This window comes from Hyperoodon ampullatus (assembly GCF_949752795.1).
Source record: "Hyperoodon ampullatus genome assembly, chromosome: 2".
Taxonomy (NCBI): Eukaryota; Metazoa; Chordata; class Mammalia; order Artiodactyla; family Ziphiidae; genus Hyperoodon; species Hyperoodon ampullatus.
In genome coordinates, this window is record NC_136915.1 from 44,837,794 (window position 1) to 44,859,625 (window position 21,832).

Consider the following 21,832-nt stretch of genomic DNA (forward strand, 5'->3'; position numbering starts at 1 on the left):
ACGCCGTAGCCCCGCCCCCAGGGTGTCTCCACGTTCCGTCAGCAGACAGCCCTTCCGCCCCGCCCATCTAAGGAGGGGACGCAGGACGTACATACGTCAACGGGCAGAGGCCATCATTGATTCGGTATGCTACGCCGTTCGCGCAAGAAAGTGCCCGACTCGAAAACATTTCCGGGTTCAAGATGGTCGCCCAAACTATTTAGTGAGACTTCCTCCATCCTTCTGCATTCCACTCCGGTTTTTTAACCTGGATGTGACGTCCTAAAGGACCCGACGGAAATAGAACGGAAGGCGGTGTAAAATGGCGAACCGTACTGTAAAAGACGCGCACAGCATCCACGGCACCAACCCTCAGTATCTGGTGGAGAAGATCATTCGGACGCGCATTTATGAGTCCAAATACTGGAAAGAGGAGTGCTTTGGCCTTACAGGTGAGCAAGAGCGCGCCGTTCCCCCCGCCCCAACCCCGGTCGTCTTGTGGCCCAGTTCTCCAGACCAGTCCGATAGGACTGGCCCCTGGGGGTGAGACTAGTGGGGAATCATTGACAGTCATTCAGAAAAATCTGAGCGCCTACTCTGTGCCTAGGCTTGTGTTGGGCTTTGGGAACACAGATGGATCTGATAGGACCTCATTCGGAAGGGTGTCACGTTGCGGTTCTTTGAGTCATTCCATGTTTAATAACTTGCTGGGTTCCAAACAGTGTTAAGCACAGGGACCCTGAAGGTCTTAAAGGAATGTCAATATGCCTGAAACCAATTCATGATCTTCCTATACTCAAATCTGAACCATTTGCAGTATTTCCACATCCCAGTCCTAATATAAATATATGCTCTTCAGAGAAATATTCCAGGTAGTCTTTGATCTTTGTTGAATTCTGGCTCCTCTTTTGGAGCTGTGTTACCCCAGCGAACCATGGCTTTCTTTACTGTAAAACGAGCATAGTAATACCGAACTCAAAGGTCAAAGCGTTGTTCTAAGGATTAAATGAAATGTATAAAAAGTGTTTGGTATGATAAAAGGAATCCAAATCGGAAAAGAAGAAGTAAAGCTGTCACTGTTTGCAGATGACATGATACTATACATAGAGAATCCTAAAGATGCTACCAGAAAATCAGTGAATTTGGTAAAGTAGCAGGATACAAAATTAACATACAGAAATCTCTTGCATTCCTATACACTAATGATGAAAAATCTAAAAGAGAAATTAAGGAAACACTCCCATTTACCACTGCAACAAAAAGAATAAAATACCTAGGAATAAACCTGCCTAAGGAGACAAAAAGACCTGTATGCAGAAAATTATAAGCCACTGATGAAAGAAATTAAAGATGATACAAACAGATGGAGAGATATACTATGTTCTTGGATTGGAATAATCAACGTTGTGAAAATGACTATACTACCCAAAGCAATGTACAGATTCAATGCAATCCCTATCAAACTACCACTGGCATTTTTCACAGAACTAGAACAAAAAATTTCACAATTTGTATGGAAACACAAAAGACCCCGAATAGCCAAAGCAATCTTGAGAAAGAAAAATGGAGCTGGAGGAATCAGGCTCCCTACTTCAGACTATAGTACAAAGCTACAGTAATCAAGACAGTATGGTACTGGCATAAAAACAGAAATATAGATCAGTGGAAAGGATAGAAAGCCCAGAGATAAACCCACGCACATATGGTCACCTTATTTTTGATAAAGGAGGTAAGAATATACAATGGAGAAAAGACTTCCTCTTCAATAAGTGGTGCTGGGAAAACTGGACAGCTATATGTAAAAGAATGAAATTAGAACACTCCCTAACACCATACACAAAAATAAACTCAAAATGGATTAAAGACCTAAATGTAAGGCCAGACACTAGAAAACTCTTAGAGGAAAACATAGGCATAACACTCTATGACATAAATCACAGCAAGATCCTTTTTGACCCACCTCCTAGAGAAATGAAAATAAAAACAAAAATAAATGGTACCTAATGAAACTTAAAAGCTTTTGCACAGCAAAGGAAAACGTAAACAAGATGAAAAGAGTGTTTGGTATAGTTACAGCTATATGTTAATAAAAAGCACTCAGTAATCGGTGGTGGTGGTGCTGTTACCATTGTTAACTACTGCTGTGCTCTTACTGCTCTGCCACCACCCTAGCTGTGTGTCCATGGACGAGTCATATTGTTTCTCTGAGTCACCATTAAATTTTGGAGTCATGTAAGGTTTACTTTGGGGGCTTTTTCTCATCCCATAGTTTCTTCTTGGATGATCTCCGTACCACAGTTACCTCATATATATAGATGCCTTTAAATTTATCTCTGCAGCCCAAACCTTTCCCTGAGATCTAAGTCTCTGATTCCAAGGCATGCCAACTCCATATGTCCAAAAGTGAACTCATGACCTTCTTTCCCCCGAACACTAGGTTACGTTCCCTTGTCATACATTTTCACTGCATTCTGCATCTTCTTTCAACTACTGATCACACTTTCAATATTTCTTTTAATGCTTTCTGCCTTGTCTGACTGTAAACTCCATAAGAGTAGTCATTGTGTCCCTCTTCTTTATCCCTCTACCTGTATCTCTGCTACTTGGCACCTAACTATAAATTGCCAACTGTAATATGGAATGAATTAATATAGAATTTATCCTAAGGGAACTTGGAGAAGTCTGATTTATAAAGTGATTTCCCATTAATAGTACCTAACACTTATTTATTTATTTATTATCTGTGTGTCAGGTAGGTATTAGCATTTGTTTGTATTATCTCATTTGATTCTTACTATAGCCCTTAACTTTGTACCTTTATTATTCAAATTTGAACTGACAGGCTCAAAGAGAGGTGAAATGACTTGCCCTGGTTCACACAGCTAGTGTTTGATTTTTTTTTAAAAAATATTTATTTATTTATTTATTTGGCTGAGCTGGGTCTTAGTTGTGGCATGTGGGATCTTTAGTTGTGGCATGTGGTATCTAGTTCCCTGACCAGGGACCGATCCCAGGCCCCCTGCATTAGGAGTACGGAGTCTTAACCACTGGACCACCAAGGAAGTCCCTAGTGTTTGATTTTTTTTAATTTTATTTTTTATACAGCAGGTTCTTACTAGTTATCTATTTTATACATATTAGTGTATGTATGTCAATCCCAATCTCCCAATTCATCACACACCACCACGCCCACCCCACCCACCCCACCCCCCACCCCACCCCCCACCGCTTTCCCCCCTTGGTGTCCATACGTTTGTTCTCTACATCTGTGTCTCTATTTCTGCCTTGCAAATCAGTTCATCTGTACCATTTTTCTAGATTCCACATATATGCGTTAATATGCGATACTTGTTTTTCTCCTTCTGACTTACTTCAGTCTGTATGACAGTCTCTGGGTCCATCCACGTCTCTACAAATGACCCAATTTTGTTCCTTTTTATGGCTGAGTAATACTCCATTGTATATAGGTACCACATCTTCTTTATCCATTTGTTTGTCGATGGGCATTTAGGCTGCTTCCATGACCTGGCTATTGTAAATAGTGCTGTAGTGAACATTGGGGTGCATGTGTCTTTTTGAATTATGATTTTCTCCGGAATATGCCCAGTAGTGGGATTGCTGGGTCATATGGTAATTCTATTTTTAGTTTTTTAAGGAACCTCCATACTGTTCTCCATAGTGGCTATATCAATTTACATTCCCACCAACAGTGCAAGAGGGTTCCCTTTTCTACACACCCTCTTCAGCATTTGTTTGTAGATTTTCTGATGATGCCCAGTCTAACCAGTGTGAGGTAATACCTCATTGTAGTTTTGATTTTCATTTCTCTAATAATTAGTGATGTTGAGCATCTTTTCATGTGCTTCTTGCCCATTTTTATGTCTTCTTTGGAGAAATGTCTATTTAGGTCTTCTGCCCATTTTTTGATTGGGTTGTTTGTTTTTTTAATATTGAGCTGCATGAGCTGTTGATATATTTTGGAGATTAATCCTTTGTCAGTTGATTCACTTGCAAATATTTTCTCCCATTCTGAGGGTGGTCTTTTCATCTTGTTTATAGTTTCCTTTGCTGTGCAAAAGCTTTTAAGTTTCATTAGGTCCCATTTGTTTATTTTTGTTTTTATTTCCATTACTCTAGGAGGTGGGTCAAAAAAGATCTTCCTGTGATTTATGTCAAAGACTGTTCTTCCTATGTTTTCCTCTAAGAGTTTTATAGTGTCCAGTCTTACATTTAGGTCTTTAATCCATTTTGAGTTTATTTTTATGTATGGTGTTAGGGAGTGTTGTAATTTCATTCTTTTACGTGTAGCTGTCCAGTTTCCCAGCACCACTTATTGAAGAGACTGTCTTTTCTCCATTGTATATTTTTGCCTCCTTTTGTCATAGATTAGTTGACCATAGGTGTGTGGGTTTATCTCTGTTCCATTGATCTGTATTTCCCTAGTGTTTGATTTTGACAACAGTATTGGAAGGTTATTATCCCCATTGTCTAGATGAAGTTCGCTCAAAGTTGTGTAGCTATTGAGGAGTTGTTTGTTGTTATTGTTTTGTTTCTTCTAACTCTTAATCTGGCTTTTTTTTTCTCCTAACATGATGCCAAGCACGGACTCTGAAGTTAGACTGCTTGGATTAAAACCCAGGCCCTGCCACTTTCTGGCTTTTTACCTTGAGCAAATCACTTAATCTTTCTTAGCCCTCATTTTCCTAGCTGAAAACAAGGACAGTGCTAGAACTTACCTCCATGGCTTGTTGTGAAGATTAAATGAGATAATATGAAATGCTTAGCAGAGTACCTGTTATATAATAATCTTTCAGTGTATATTGGCTGCTGCTATTATTATTATTATTAATTATTATTATTACACTCTCATTCTCCTAATATTGAACTGTTAATTCAGGAGCACCAAATGTTGAACTAGCTTTAACTTCTCTCCACTTCAAACCTGGAAAAGCTTAGTCCTGATGTGTCTGAGACGCCACTCTGTTTTTGTTTTTTAGCTGAACTTGTAGTCGATAAAGCCATGGAGTTAAGATTTGTGGGTGGTGTCTATGGTGGCAACATAAAGCCAACTCCCTTTCTCTGTTTGACCTTGAAGATGCTTCAGATTCAACCCGAGAAGGATATCATTGTAGAGTTTATCAAAAATGAAGATTTCAAGTGAGTGAAATGTTTATTAGCTAATATAAAAACTTCAATTTCATGGTCCAGAATTTGGCTTTAGTTAAGAGGAGTGAAAACAGTGTATCTCATTTCCACAGAGTTCCACTCTAGGATTTTGCTCTTGAGCCTCTTGAGTTTGTGTTTTTCCTGTTTTGATTGCATTGACCTTCTCCTTCACTTTCTCAGTCTTGATGGCTTTTCCCCCCAAAACAGTATTTCACAAACTCACTGAGCATTTATTAAGCAGAAGTGAGTGCCTAATATGTTGGTAGCACTGAATGCTTAAGGATGAAGAAAACAACATAGTGTGGTAAAGAAGAGGGAAACTTTGGTGTTAAATGTAGGTTCATGCCCAGACCCTGTTACTTATTAACTGTGACCTTGGAGAAGTTACTTAATTTTCTAAATTTTACTTTACCTATAAAATGAAACAGTAATAGCAACTCAGGATAGATGTGAGGATTAAGGAAGACAGAACAGTAAATCTCCCAACACAGTGCCTATTGCAGGGTATATGGCCCAAAAATATAAGCTGCTCTTACTATTTTATTATCCATTTTCAAGGAGCTCACAGACAAGTATAGGAGACAGACATAATAATAGATTATTATGTGCCACCCTCTATTCTAAAAAATTTAATATAATAATTTATTTAAACTTCACAAAAACCCTGTAAAATTATTATCCCTATTATATAGGGGAGGAAACTGAGGCAGAGAGAGATTGATTTCCCCAAGGTCAAATGCTGGTAAGTGGCAAAGCTAGTTTCAGAATCCATATCCTTTGACACTCTATTTTGTTTGTCATATACAGAAACTGTTGAGTTTCAAATGCCTACTCTTTATCCAAGTGGAGATTTGAGTGGGTAGTTGGGATATAGGAGAAAGGGAAAAGAAAGGAATCTTACAAACATTAATGGCTAGAAAACACCTAACTTTTTCTAGGCACTTACTGTGTGCTATATGCTATGCTTAGCACCTTACATACATTTTTTACTTAATACACCAAGCCATCAAATTAGGGACTATCAGCTACATTTTATAAGGATTGAGAAAGCAAGTAAATTGCCCAGTGTTACAGAGTTAGTAAATAATGGAATCAGAATTTAAACCCAGATGACTTTGACTTTTTTCCATAACCAGCATTCTGCTTCCTAGCAATAATTTATATATTCATATCTATGTAAATTGGTTGTATTGTTAGTAAATAAATCTTATACTTTCGGTTGTTAAATTTAGTATCTCATTTGATTCTTAAAATAATCCCATGAAGTAAATAGGTTGTATCCTAGTTTTACAGATGATATAATAGACCCTGAAAGTTGAGCAGCATATCCTAAGTAACCACAGCCAGTAAGTGGTAGAATGAGAACTTGAACACAGGTCTCCATATTTTAGCTTTCTACTGCCCCATGCTGCTTCTAAAAATGTAGCTTTCTTATCTGCCAAAGAAAAGAAAGAACTTGTTTATCCACTACTGTCATGAGAAAAGCCAGTTGTAAAACTCAGGAACTTTTTAGGATGGCCTGTTGTTTCACTGTCATCTATCTGTTAGGTATGTCCGCATGTTGGGAGCACTTTACATGAGGTTGACAGGCACTGCAATTGATTGCTACAAGTACTTGGAGCCTCTATACAACGACTATAGAAAAATCAAGAGCCAGAACCGAAATGGAGGTGAGTATGGTGCCAGGTGTCTAGACCTTCATCCCTGAGCCAGTTTTTATTTCACCAGTATCTCTAGTGTCACATTGTCACATACATTGTGAGTGTTGCTCTTAATCCAGATTGTTACTGTCTTCAGTCAGGTCCTCCTTCTCTCGCATGGGGAGTAGCACTCCATTAGACTACTAGCTTCCTTTTGACCTTACCCAGTCTGCCCGTCTGCCTGTCTTTCCAGCTGCATCTCATGTTAATCCTTGCTTTGCATCATGTGCTCCATCCCATAAAGTTCTAGCTCCTGAATGACCTTTGCTGTAAAATCCTTCTCCAGACCTCCCAGACTAGGTTAGTTTTCCATACATTACACCTTCACAGTTCTTTCTACTGGCCTCTCTTGTACGATACTTCACCCTGCAGTATATAGACTGTACTCATACTTATGTAGGAATCCCACTGAAAAATAATAAGTGTATCCAGGAGGGACAGCTCCATACCTTTTACAAAGAGACACATTTTGTGGTAAAATGGGATTCAGGGAATGCAGTCAGAACTTTTTCTCACTTAGCATCATAACAAAAGATTAGTAGCATTTGCCTTTACCCTCTACATATTACACTAAGGAGTAGAAGTTAAGAATTCGGTATTATTCTTTAAACTTTTATTAACTTATTCATTCATTGAATAAATACATATTAGGTGTCAGTGTTATGGCAGGTACTATGCTATGTACTGAAAATAATATGGTGAACAAGATGGACATGGTCATGGCCATCATGAAATTACTTAGTTATGACTATATTATGTTAAACTAAGATAGGATTTTTAAACCTAGTGACAATTTGGGCCAGATATTTCTTCGTTGTGGGGAGCTGTCCAGTGCATTATAGGATGTTTAGCAGCATCCCTGGCTTCTACCCACTAGAGCACCCCATAGTTGCAGGGGGCAACACCACTGAACTGAGAACCAAGAACCACTGAACTAAGGTAATGTTTACCATAGAAATTCTAAAAAGCTATTGCTCCACTTACCATATAAGATACATGATTCTTAAAAATAGCAAATCACTATGTTGTACACCTGGAACTAATATAATGTTGTAAGTCAATTATACATCAATTTAAAAAAAGTTTGCTGACCCATGCAGGGGAAAAGATACATATTCTATATTCAGGAACTTAGTGGGTTCACATGAGAAATTGCACTTGAGTTATAAATTTTATTCATGAACATTACCCCATTACAATTCAGGACTCTTTGTGCTTGTTTTTGTGTGTCTCCTGCTAATTGGGACAGCTTCATTCATCCCTTTATCCCCAGCTCCTAGAAGAGGCATGGCACATAAATGGCCTCAATAAAAGGGAGTTGAATGAATGAAGATAGGTGGTGATGACAAGAATATAAAAGGCTGTAGTTTGAGCCCAGGTTTGACAGTCCCTTCAGTGTAACTGCCACACTGCAATAGCTTTATTAGTGAATGTGCAGGCAAAGGGAAGCTGCAGAGAATTCACACTTTCTATACCAAGTACCCTGTTAGATATCTTACATAAAGAGTCTTACACTTCTTTTACTTTTTGGCTATTTAAATTTATTTCCTAGTTACTTGAGCTTATTATTTTTCAGAGTTTGAACTGATGCATGTGGATGAATTTATTGATGAACTATTGCACAGTGAGAGAGTCTGTGATATCATTCTGCCCCGGCTACAGGTAAGAGATAAAGGTCATACACACACAATACACAATACATAATAAAATGTGTAAAGTTGTGTAAAGATCTCTTTACACGCATACATGATAAAACACCATGGAGCCCAGAATCTTTTTTTTTTAATTGAAGTATAGTTGATGTACAATATTATGTAAATTATAGGTATACAGTATAGTGATTTACAATTTTTAAGGGTTCTACTCCATTTATAGTTATTATAAAATATTGGCTATATTCCCTGCATTGTACAGTATATCATTAGAGTTTATTATATACCTAATAGTTTGTTCCTCTTAATTCCCTCCCCCCTTCCCTCTCCCCTCTGGTCACCACTAGTTTGTTCTCTATATCTGTGAGTCTGCTTCTTTGTTACATTTACTAGTTTGTTGTATTTTTTAGATTCTACATATAAGTGATATCATACAGTATTTGTCTTTCTCTGTCTGATTTATTTCACTTACAATAATATCCTCCAATACTGTATAGCACAGGGAACTGTGCTCAATACTCTGTAATAACCTAAATGGGAAAAGAATTTGAAAAAGAATAGATATAAGTATATGTATAACTGAACCACTTTACTGTACAGCTGAATCATTTTACTGTACACTGTACTGTACTATACTCCATTATGAAATAAAATTTTTTAAATAAATAATTTTAAAATAATATCTCCCAAGTCCATCCATGTTGCTGCAAATGGCAAAATTCCATTCATTTTTATGGCCGAGTAGTATTCCATTGTATATATAGACTACATTTTTTGTTCCAAATATACATATATATTTCTTTATAAAAAAATTAATGTAATTATGACAATATACTTTAGGTTTTCTTTTTTAATTTTTATTGGAGTATAGTTGATTTACAAGGTTATATTAGTTTCAGGTGTACAGTAAAGTGAATCAGTTATACATATATCCACTCTTTTTTAGATTCTTTTCCCATATAGGTCATTACAGAGTATTGACTAGAGTTCCCTGTGCTATACAGTATAGGTCCTTATTAGTTATCTATTTTATATATAATAGTGTGTATATGTCAATCCCAATCTCCCAATTTATCTCTCCCCCCTCTTCCCCCTCTGCTAATCATAAGTTTGTTTTCTGCATCTGTGACTCTATTTCTGTTTTGTAAATCAGTTCATTTTTACCGTTTTTTTAAGATTCCACATATAAGTGATATCATATATTTGTCTTTCTCTGTCTGACTTCACTCAGTATGACAATCTCTAGGTCCATCCATGTTGCTGCAAGTGGCATTATTTTGTTCTTTTTAATGGCCGAGTAATATTCCATTGTATATATGTACCACATCTTCTTTATTCATTCATCTGTTGATGGACACTTAGGTTGTTTCCATGTCTTGGCAATTGTAAATAATACTTCTGTGAACATTGGTGTGCATGTATCTTTTCAAATTAGTGGTTTTGGGTTTTTTTGGGTATTTACCCAGGAGTGGAATTGCCGAGTCATATGGTAGTTGTTTTTTTTTTTTTTGAGAAACCTCCATAATGTTTTCCACACCAATTTACATTCCCACCGATACTAAATGAGGGTTCTCTTTTCTCCACATCCTCACCAACATTTGTTATTTGCATTTTTTGTGATGATAGCCATTCTGACAAGTGTGAGGTGATATCTCATTGTGTTTTTTTTGATTTGCATTTCCCTGCTGATTAGTGATGTTGAACATCTTTTCATGTGCCTGTTGGCCATCTGCATGTCCCCTTTGGAAAAATATCTATTTAATTCTTCTGCCCATTTTTTTTAATGGGGTTGTTTACTTTTTTCTTATGGTCCTCCTAATTAGCAGTCTTCATGTCTATGAGAAAGATAGGAGATTGGGAGTGAGAAGAAAACAAAAAAAGAGATTGAAGGGTAGGGCTTTAAAAGTGAATAACACAAGAAAATTTTGTTCTTTAAAATGTTATATTAAGGAGATTGTAGTAGAATAGGTTTTTAAGCTTTGTGAGCAGTTTTTCAAATTGATCTTCATATAAAAATCTAGGATATAAAACAGATGAAAGGAAGGTCAGGAATGGGAGACTGACCCACCTTAAATATCATCTTTATCGTCTTACCTCCCTTTCCTAGTGAGAAATGATTGTCTGTGAAGCATCTTTCAAGAATGAGTCTTACAGCATATGATTTTAAAAATAATATTGTAAAATACAAACAGAAAACAGATATCGTAGGTAGCCTAAAGAGAAAGAGAATGGCCTATAGTGGAGAGTGGAAATTTATCCACGTTGTTGCACGTTTCAGTAGTTTTTTATTTCATTTGTTGCTGAATAGTATTCCATTGTATGGATATACTACAATTTGTTTACCCATTCATCTGTTGATGCAGAATTGCAGGGTACAAGGTCAATGTACAAAGATCGGTTGTATTTCTGTACACTAGCTATAAACAACTGGAATTTGAAATTTTGCTAAAAAGATACCGTTTACAACAGCATCAAAAAATTTAAAATAATTAAGGATAATTTTGTCAAAAGATGTGTAAGACTTAAAACTATAAAACATTGCATTACTGATGGAAACGAAAGAAGACTTAAGTAAATGGAGATATATCATGTCCATGGTATATTTTATACCATGACTTAGAATTGTTGTCAATTCTCCCAAATTAATCTGTAGATTCAATTCAGTTCCAATCAAAATCCAAATAAAATTTGATACAACTTGACAAACTGATTCTCAAATTTATATGAATATGCAGAGAACCTAGAATATCCAAAACAACTTTGAAAAAGAACAAATTAGGGCTTCCCTGGTGGCGCAGTGGTTGAGAGTCCACCTGCCGATGCAGAGGACACGGGTTCGTGCCCCGGTCCGGGAAGATCCCACATGTTGCGGAGCGGCTGGGCCCGTGAGCCATGGCTGCTGAGCCTGCGCATCCGGAGCCTGTGCTCCGCAACGGGAGGGGCCACAACAGTGAGAGGCCCGTGTACCGCAAAAAAAAAAGAACAAATTAGGAGGACAAACACTACTTGATTCCAAGACAGTGTTGTGTTGGCATAAAGCTAGACAAGTAGATAAATGGAACAAAGTAAAGGGACCAGAAATAAGTGTACATATATATGGTCAGTTGGTTTTCTACAGAGATGTTAGGGCAATACAATTGAGAAAGGATAATCTTTTCCACAAATGGTGCTAAAACAGTTGAATAGCCATATGGAAACCAATGAATCTCTACCCTTAGCTCATAAACTTGAAGGGGATAATAGTCTCATAAAAGCTAAGAGTATAACATAAAGAAGAAAAACATAGGTGAAAATCTTAGTGACCTTGGGTTTGACAAATTCCTATAATAAGACATAAAAACATGAATTATTTATTAAAAATTAATAAATTGGCCTTTATAAAAATTAAAAATTTGCCTTTCAAAAGACACTATTACAGGGCTTCCCTGGTGGCACAGTGGTTGAGAGTCCGCCTGCCGATGCAGGGGACACGGGTTCGTGCCCCAGTCCGGGAAGATCCCACGTGCCGCGGAGCGGCTGGGCCCGTGAGCCATGGCCTCTGGAGCCTGTGCTCCGCAACGGGAGAGGCCACAACAGTGAGAGGCCCGCGTACCGCAAAAAAAACAAAAACAAAAGACACTGTTACAAAACTAAAAAGGCAGGCCACAGACTGGAAGAATATATTTGCGCAACATATATCCACCAAAGTTCTTGAATCTATACTATATAAAGGACTCTTGAACTGAATAACAACTCAGTGGACAAATGAACAAAAATTCTAACAGACATTTTACCAAAGAAAATATATAGTTGGCCAATAGCACATAAAAAGTTGTTCCATACTGTTAATCATTATGGAAATGCAAATTAAAGGCACAGTAATATACACTACATACCTAGTAGAACGTGTAAAATCAGACTGACCCTATCAGGTGTTGGCGAGGATGTGGAGGAACTGGAAGTCTCCATATCCTATTGGTGACAATATAAAATGGTACAACCTCTTTGGAAAAGTTTGCCAGTTTCTTAAGAAGTTAACCATACAATCCAGCTATTCCACTTCTAGGTATTTACTCGAGAAATGAAAGCACATGTCCACACAAAGACATAAGCACAGATAATCATAACAGTTTTATTTATAATGGCCAGAAACTGGAAACAGCCCAAATGTCCATCAAGTGAATGGATACAAACTGTGATGTGTCCATACATTGGTACTACTCAGCAGCAAAAATGAACTATGGATACACAACAGCGTGGATGAATCACAAAGTAATTGTGCTGAGTGAAAAAAGACAAAAAACTGTATGTACTATATAATTCCTTTCTAATAAATGTAAACTGTAGTGACAAAAAGAAACAGTGGTTGCCTAGGTGCAGGGTAAGGGAGTGGGGAGGAAAGGGAATGAGAAATCACAAAGGAGCACAAGTAAACTGTTGGGTGGGGTGGATATATCCATTATATTGATATAGTGGCTTACAGTTGTATATAGTACAACTCAACACTCATCAAAATTGTATACTTTAAAAATGTACAGTTTATTGTGTATTGATTATACCTCAAAGAAACTATAAAATGTATTGCAAAAGTCACTGGAATACCTGCAGAGTAAGGGTCTTGTGCTCTTAGTGCTCTACTATTCTCTTATTCTGATGTCTGTGTAAGAATCAGCAGCATTAATGAAAGGGTCGCAGAAACACTGTTTAAGATGGGGGATGGGAGCAAATTCTTAAGTTTTAAGTAACCACAGAAACCCAAACTGGGAGGATCCAGAACTTCAGGTCTCTTTTTTGATCCTACTGCAGCTCAGTAATTCTGAAGCAATTTGCTGTATCCTACCTGCTTTGAGGTGCTCATTTCCTTGCTAGATATAAACTAAAAGGAATAATTTAAAGATCAAAGGTCACATAGTATATGATTCTCTTTATACGGTATATTTAGACTAGGCAAATACTTAGAGACAAAGCAGATTCATGGTTACCAGGGGATTCAGGGAAGGGGGAATGAGGAGTGATTACTTAATAGGTATGGGGTGTTTTTCTAGTGTGATGAGAAAGTTTTTAAACTAGTGAGAGGTGGTGATGGAATAGCATTGAATTTTATACTTTAAAATTGTTAATTATGTATTTTGTGAATTTCACCTCAATAAAAAACAGATCAAAGGGATCTGAAAAACTTCAAAGTAGAGAATAGAATGGATTACAGATACATAATAAATGGGTGAGGTAAATTTGCTCGAGGCAGCAAACCAGATGGATAAATGTAGTTGGTAGACGAGTGCTCACACTTAAATGCAATGAACCACTCTTCCTCCACAGTGACTCAGTTACAGAAAATCTTAGAAAATAATCCTGAAAATTATTTCTCCTTTTCCATATTGGCTACTGTAGACTGTGTAGTGAAAAGAATGACATTTCAAATCTGAAAACCTGATTTCAGGGCCCAGTTCTCACATTTATTATCCTTAGCTGCTACTATTATTTTTAGAAATACTGCAAGAAATGGAATACTCTGAAGTGCAGTCAGTTGTAACTAAGGGTTCCAAAGCTCGGTCATCTCTAAGCAAGCATATTGATGCAAATGAGGTAGTCTGCCTGGAGGCTAGAAGGAAAGACCACAAAGCAACCCTCACTGAGGAGAGAGAAATTGAAATATGACTGATATCTGTTATATCACCAAGAGGTGTGTTGTGGTGTGGGCCTCTCTATGTCCTGGATGAAATGACCCTTAAGACCACCTTCTGCTTTGACTTCTGTTCCTATTAAGCAACTCATAGGGCATCAATATAGCTTCTCATGTGCCCTGACATTGGCAAGGAGTTGCTCTGGAATGAATTCTAATTTTGTCAAACACAAATACTGTAAGTTAATACATTGACTTCAGTCACTTCCAAGTCTGGTGAACATTAGGGATTCTAGACGCCCTGTCTGATGCAGTCCTAGATCCCACACTGTGGTGATCCTTTCCAAGGAGCCCTTTTTCAAGGGATTGACTTCACTAAATGGCATCTTTGTCTCATTTCTCCTAATCTTTATAGAATGTTGTTAGTGATGAGTGAGAGCAAAATAGAGAACAAATGTTACTATTTAATTTAGGGCTATCCAATGATCTCTATGTCCTTGGCGCAAAAAATGTTAAAGGGTCTTATGACCCAGCCAGTCCATTTGTCAGTTTTAAACTCACCTTTGCCTTTCAGGTCCTTAGTCACTCAGTAAGGACTGCTAAGCCACATCTTAGAAGAAATGGAACCAGGAGATGGATTGTTTATATCCTGAGCCTCGTTCAAAATGCATGATTGTAGACAGCTCCCCTAGATCCTGGGTCTAGTTGAGAGTTGGTGCTACTTCAGAGCAGGACCCAAACCCCCAAACTGGGCTGAGTCTCAGTGGATCTCTTGGGTTAGATTCTGGTCTGAGCCTCTCCTGGCAGAACTACCAGCCAACACAGTCTCAAACTATTGGCCTTTGTATGTGAAGCCCATATATTTATTCAAGGCTATACCTATACTGATTGATATTCTAGTGACCTTAGAATATAAGATCACAGGGAATAGAGGCAATATCTGGCATAAGTGATGCTCTCTTCCACTTTGTATTTATATCTTTACAGGGGAACTTAAAAAAATATATAGATTCCAGGTATGCTAAACTCCTTAGGAAAATCTTGAACTGTCTAGGATGTCTTTGAAATGAAATTGCCTCACCTGCTGCACCACAGGTTTTCTGTCACTCCCAGAAGCCCAGTGTTGCAGCTTCAGGACATAGAGGAGATAGCAAGCCCCCCCAGCTCTCACTGTGTTCTCTGTAGAAACGCTATGTGCTAGAGGAAGCTGAGCAACTGGAGCCTCGGGTTAGCGCTCTAGAAGAAGACATGGATGACGTGGAGTCCAGCGAAGAGGAGGAAGAAGAGGATGAGAAGGTCAGACACCTTGGGAGCTTAAGGGTTGGAGGAGGGAAAATTACAGGCAATGGGAATGGTTTTTGTTTTCAAACTTTAATTTGTAACTTTCTTCAACCAAAAAATACAATATGTAGTCATTAAGAGTATAGGATTTAGAGATAAATAGACCTTGATCCATATCTCAGCTTTGCTATTTACTAGCGGTATAATCTTGTGCAAACTACATAATCACCATTTTCTCTTCTATAAAGCAAGGATTATGATACCTTTCTTTTAGGACTGTTGTGAGCATTAAATGAAATTATATACATAAAGCCATTAGCTTTGGAACATAATTGCCTAATAAGTGGTAGCTGTTAAAATAAATACTTTGGACAAAAACAATACTGTTCATAATTGAATGCATACTAAGGAGTAAGCCTAGTTTAGGGGAAAAAAATGCCTACTGCATGATCATGTTCTTTCACTACTTGTTAAAATGCTGAAAAGTTGAAAACAAGCAAGCTGTCAGGGAGCAGTCAGGTAAACTATCATATCAATTCAACAGACTATTAGGCCACCATTAAAAGTATTATGAGAAGCGTATGATAGGGACTTCCCTGGCGGTCCAGTGGTTAAGACTCCACGCATCCACTGCAGGGGGTACGGGTTCGATCCCTGGTCAAGGAACTAAGATCTGGCATAACGTGTGGTGTGGCCGAAAGAAAAAAAGTATATGATAATGTGGAAATGCTTGTGGTAAAGTAAAAAAAAAAAAAAAAAGGATCTAAAACATTTGTGATGAAAATTATAAGAATATGTATAGAAAAAGGCTGGGGTGAATATAAGAAATTCTGGCCTATGGATACTGAGACAGTATAGATGGAAGTGTAGCTCTGAGCTAGTAGGCTCCATTTAAGTTAAGTGCTAAAGGAAGCGCAATCATTAATGAATTGAAAGCCAGGCAAGGCTGAGGTGCTCTTCTGTGGTGAGAGGACCAAAAGTAGGCATTCTTTTTTTTTTTTTAATGGAAAATTTAATCACATACCAAAGTGGAGAGAATGTGCCTCCATCTACCCATCACCGAGCTTCAACAATGATCAACTCAGCTGTTTTGTTTCCTCCACATCTCTACCCAATTGTCCCCCACCAGTTACCTTGAAGCAGATCACAGCCATCATATATTTCATAATATTTCAGAAAAGACAAGGGCCACTTTTTTAAGCAAAACTATATACCATCATCACCCCCCAAATGAACAATGATGCCTTAATCTCATTAAATATTCAGTGTTCACATTTCCCCAGCTATCCTATACTTTTTTTATCCAGTTTTTTTGTTTGTTTGTTTTTGTTTTGCTTTTTTGCGGTACGCGGGCCTCTCCCTGCTGTGGCCTCTCCCGTTGCGGAGCACAGGCCCCGGACATGCAGGCTCAGCGGCCGTGGCTCACGGACCCAGCCACTCGATGGCATGTGGGATCTTCCCGGACCGGGGCACGAACCCGCGTCCCCTGGATCGGCAGGCGGATTCTCAACCACTGCACCACCAGGGAAGCCAGGGAAAAATTTTTTTAAGCTTCAAGTACACTATGAGTTTGTACTTAACCTTATCGATCTTACATCTGCATCTCTTTTCTTTCACGTTGGAAATCCCATCTTCTTAAGAAGCATACTTACCTCTCACTACTCTTACGCAGTCCCAGAATAATGGTACCAGCACTAAACAATAATGGGATTATTAGAAACATTAAAAAAATTTTATTTGCTTTTTTTTGTCCTTAGGGTTATCCATGTATTCAAACTACTGTTTTATAGTCACTTGGAGGTGGAATTTGGGATGGGATGGGGAGGATAGTGTAAACTGTGTTCCTAGATGGCTGTCTATAAGCCTGTGCTCATCACTGACCCATTCTCTCTCTTTTCCAGTTGGAAAGAGTGCCGTCACCTGACCACCGCCGGAGAAGCTACCGAGACTTGGACAAGCCCCGGCGCTCTCCCACACTACGCTATCGGAGGAGTAGGAGTCGGTCTCCCAGAAGGTTAAGGCCCTAGTCATTGGCCTCTTCCAGGGAGACTTTAAGCACTGTAGCGTAGAAGTTTAGACTTCATGGAAGGAAAAATGCCAGCCTATGGAGAATGTCTGCTTGTCAATGTATTAGTTGCTACAAAACCACCACTCACAAAACCTCAGTGGCAGACATTTATTTAGTTCGCAGGTCTGTGGTCAGTGGTTTAAGCTGGGCTTAGATAGGAGGTTTTTTGAGTATAAGCTGTGGTCCCTCATCTGGTGCAATCAGTTGTCTTTTGGCTAGTATAGGACAGCCTTAGCTAGGATGACTGGAGCAGCTCATCTCTTCTCTATGTGTGTCACATTCTAGGCTAGGTTAGGCCTGTTCCCATGGCAGTGGCAGAATACAAGAGCAAACAAGCCCAACCATGCAAGTATCTTTCCAGTATCTGTTTGCATCATATGTCCAAGTATCCCATTGGCCAAAGCAAGTCACATGGCCAATCCCAGACTTGGCATTTTAATACCCTCTGACTTGGAGTCAGAGGGTATTAAAGTTACATGACAAAGGACATGGATAACAGAGTTGGGTGAAGAACTGGGGTAATTTTTGCAATTTACGATATCTAGTGCACCTACTAAAGTTCTTCTTTCTCTTTTTTCTTTCTGTATAGGCGGAGTCGGTCTCCCAAAAGAAGGAGGTAGGCGTTTAGTGACTTGTGATGAAGGATAGGGATTTGGGGAGGGGGATGCTGTTGTTGTGCTTATACTGTCAGACAGATATGGGAGTCTGACCAGTTATTTCCACAGCCCCTCCCCTCGCCGAGAAAGGCATCGGAGCAAGAGTCCAAGACGTCATCGCAGCAGGTCCCGAGACAGACGGCATAGATCCCGCTCCAAGTCCCCAGGTATAGCATTTGGGCCTTTTGCTATTAGTTGTCTTAAAGAAATGTAATAGGAGCAATTAGCCTCCTGCAGTACAGTAGTACCTTACTTTATTATTGTCTAGAAAAAAAGGAAGTGGATATAGAATTTGAAAATTAGACTTTACATCTTGACTGTCACTTACCAGCTTTGTTGATAGGAGGATGAGCTTCAGTTTTTTCATCTGAAATTATAGGAGTAAGACTTAACAGATTAGTGGTAAATACCCAATGTGATATTTTTGAAATATAGCCATAAAGCCTTGTGAATACATATGAAGTGAGTTCAGTTCTCTGCTACCAACAATGTCCCTATCATAGGCCAAAAAATATTAAGCCAATGAAAGGAACTGGGAGAAATGACAGTGGAGGAATAGGAGGGTAGAATCTCATTCAACAGCCTTTTCTTCCCCAGGTCATCACCGTAGTCACAGACACAGGAGCCACTCAAAGTCTCCTGAAAGGTATGGATTAACCTCTATTTTGACTTAAGAATTTCACTCTTTATTCAGAAATTAAAGTCCCAATTACAACTAAGGTGGACCTGAAATTTTCTTGTATTGATGGAGATACTCAGGAATTATCCTTAATTACAGGACAAAGTTGGGCTATTGCCCTGAAAATTACTAGAATTATGTATACTGTGTTTTGTTTTTCCTTTGTAGAATTGCAGCTTTCGATAAAGGCATGAGCTTTAATCTCAGGACACCTGGGGTTCAGTCCCAACTTTTAACACTTAACAGTTGAGTGACATTGGACAAGTCACTTTCATTTGATAAACTTTTATTAGAAACTTCTATATGCTGTACACTGTTAGGTGCACTCAATCTCTCAGAGGTCATTTCCTCAATGGTAAATTTTGGAGAAAAATGCCTAACTCGGTGTTATTCTTAAACATAAAAACACCAAGTATATTTATGAATGTTGAGTATCATCTATGTCCCCATCAGTGTTAGCATATCCCAGTCTTCCTCAAAAGTCCTTGCCCAGGTTCCCAAACAGCTGTTAAATTTAATGATTTGTATGTGTTGCCATTTCAGATCTAAGAAAAGCCACAAGAAGAGCCGGAGAGGGAATGAGTAACGGACTCAGTTTGGTTTTAGTCCAAGTGGCCTTCTGTGGAGATAAAGGCATCTGTCTATGTGGAAGAATGAAGATCTACTCCCCAGGCAGCTATGAGAATATTCTGGATTTTTTTTTTTTTACCAGAAGTTTTTTTTTTTTTTTAAATGAAAGAGGTGCTGAGTTTTGTATCTTGTTTTGAATCATAATCCACGTTTGTTTGAGAGATAATGCCTCCTAAGGGCTGCTTTTGACCTCTTTGTACAACCAACCTTGTTTGTACTCAAATTTATGAGGGTAGAATGGATTGGAACAGAAGGTATGAAACAAGGGGAGGATGTGGCCACCTGGTGACCCTCTTGTTATTAAATTTGACACACCCATTTCCTGTTTTTCTGTGGTTTAGTTTTGGTTTACACTGTGATTAGAACTGTTCTGAGAATCCTGAGATTTGTGCTGCTGCTTGCTGTACCGTTAAAAAACCAAGTCAGTAAAATATATTAGCTCCAAGTTTTATTTCTAGCAGCAGCAAGTGGTAATAAACATGAAAACTGACAGGTTAGCAGCAGCTTTATAAGAATGAATTCAGTTGTAAGGCTTCTTCTGGATCATTTAACAGTTGCACTGAACGTTCAACAAACAGTAAAACTTAACACTTTTTATATAGCATTCTTCCACAGTGTTGTTTCTTCTTCCCCTCAGCCTTGAATTCCAGATTAAGGTGCTCAGCGCCTTTATACTACGGGCATTGACATTATCAAATCTAGGCAGTAGTAGTAGGGCAACTAGGTTGAAAAAATTTGATGGAGAGAAAAGTATCTAATGCCACTCAGGGTTTTAACCTGAGTTGCTGGACAATAGCACCATTCACATAACCAGAAAATACAGCAGGAAGAGACCAGGTTTTAGAGGGGTAGGTAAGGTAGTGAGAGTTGTGGTAGTAGTGAAAATGATGCATTCAGTTTAACTTGAAGTTTAATTTGAGACAGCTAAGGTATATCTAGATAAAGCCCAGACATCGTAAATAAGAGCATAGTGATCCAACCCTGAATTGACAATGTTTAGGTAATTGTGGAAGGTGTAGAACTGAATGCAGTGCCCAGGGAGATGTGTGTATATGTAAGAAAAGCCAGTAATAGAATCATAGGCAACACCAACACTGTTGAGGAAGAAGTGCAAACACCGACAAAACTGAAATGAATCATTCAGAAAGGTAGAGGAAATAGAGTGGGTTTAGAATCTAAGGACACAGAAGTAAAATAAGGACTGAATAGTGTCCACGGGTATTGATAATCAAGAGGGTGTTGGGGTCTTTGCTAGAAGAGTTCTGTCTACCTGTTCTTACCTTTCCTCCTTTAAAAAGGAAAAAATGATCAAATGATTTCCTGCAGCTCTGTCCTTGGCAAGAATTGTGAAGACCAACTGCCTCACAGGATCCAGTTTCTTGGGAAGTCATGTTTGGTCATAGGATAAACATCCTATTGCTTGCTGTTGAACTTAAGGACTTCTGCATCAATATTAAAGCATTTTGGGATCCTATTTGAGATTTCATGTTCTTCACTGATTGCTCTCCTGATAATATAAGAGCTATTATGGTTCATCATATAACTATATATAGATAGGACTGCCTTTAAAAATTAAATATAAGCACCTCTATTTGTACCTGCTATAGAGTCCTAGCAGTTATTTCTTTATCAAAGTGTTCTAAATGGAAAGAAATGTATGCTGGCTGAATGACCTTTGGACCAACCAAGTCATCATCCAGTATACTGTTAAAATAAAATTTTAAAAGTATACTTTATTTTTAAACTATAAAAGTTTAGAAACCCACCCCAAACCCCCATTTTTTTTTTTTTTTTTTTTTTTTTTTTTTTTTTTTTTGCGGTACGCGGGCCTCTCACTGTTGTGGCCTCTCCCGTTGCGGAGCACAGGCTCCGGATGCGCAGGTTCAACGGCCATGGCTCACGGGCCCAGCCGCTCCGCGACATGTGGGATCTTCCCGGACCGGGGCACGAAGCTGTGTCCCCTGCATCGGCAGGCGGACTCTCAGCCACTGCGCCACCAGGGAAGCCCCCCAATAATTTTTAATGCCAGAAATAAACCTCCCCAAGCATAAACTATAAACTTAAAGCATACCTAAGAGTGGGACATGTCAAACCTCTCTCTAGAGATCATTTTGATAAATTACAGAATTGTAGAGGAGATGAATTTAGTACAGACTTTGCTGAAGGACTATTTCTGTCAACTATGTGCTAGCCTACTGGATGAGTGAGGCCTTGGAACTATATAGCTTTACAACTTTTGACTAGCCTATATTGAGACACATTTTACATCTTACCTCTGAACTCATACATATTCTGCACTAAAAGAAATTGCAGGAAAAAATTCGTATTCCCTGTGCAAAATACATTCTGATATTTCTTATGCAGTATCAGTTTTACTATCGGGTGCAAACCACTAAATTGATTACACTTCCCACAATGT

General features: G+C 38.5%; 1 protein-coding gene across 1 annotated transcript; it reads left to right on the forward strand.

The window, feature by feature from the left end:
- Positions 1 to 301: 301 nt before the first annotated feature.
- PRPF38A (pre-mRNA processing factor 38A) lies at positions 302 to 19,985 on the forward strand (the record flags this gene model as incomplete). The annotated part of the gene is made up of 10 exons (XM_079728482.1): positions 302 to 431; positions 4,977 to 5,136; positions 6,694 to 6,815; positions 8,422 to 8,507; positions 15,285 to 15,395; positions 17,282 to 17,394; positions 18,038 to 18,064; positions 18,174 to 18,271; positions 18,702 to 18,750; positions 19,327 to 19,985. The coding sequence occupies 10 exons, from the start codon at positions 302 to 304 to the stop codon at positions 19,367 to 19,369; spliced, it is 939 nt and encodes a 312-aa protein (XP_079584608.1). The 3' UTR covers positions 19,370 to 19,985.
- Positions 19,986 to 21,832: the final 1,847 nt, after the last annotated feature.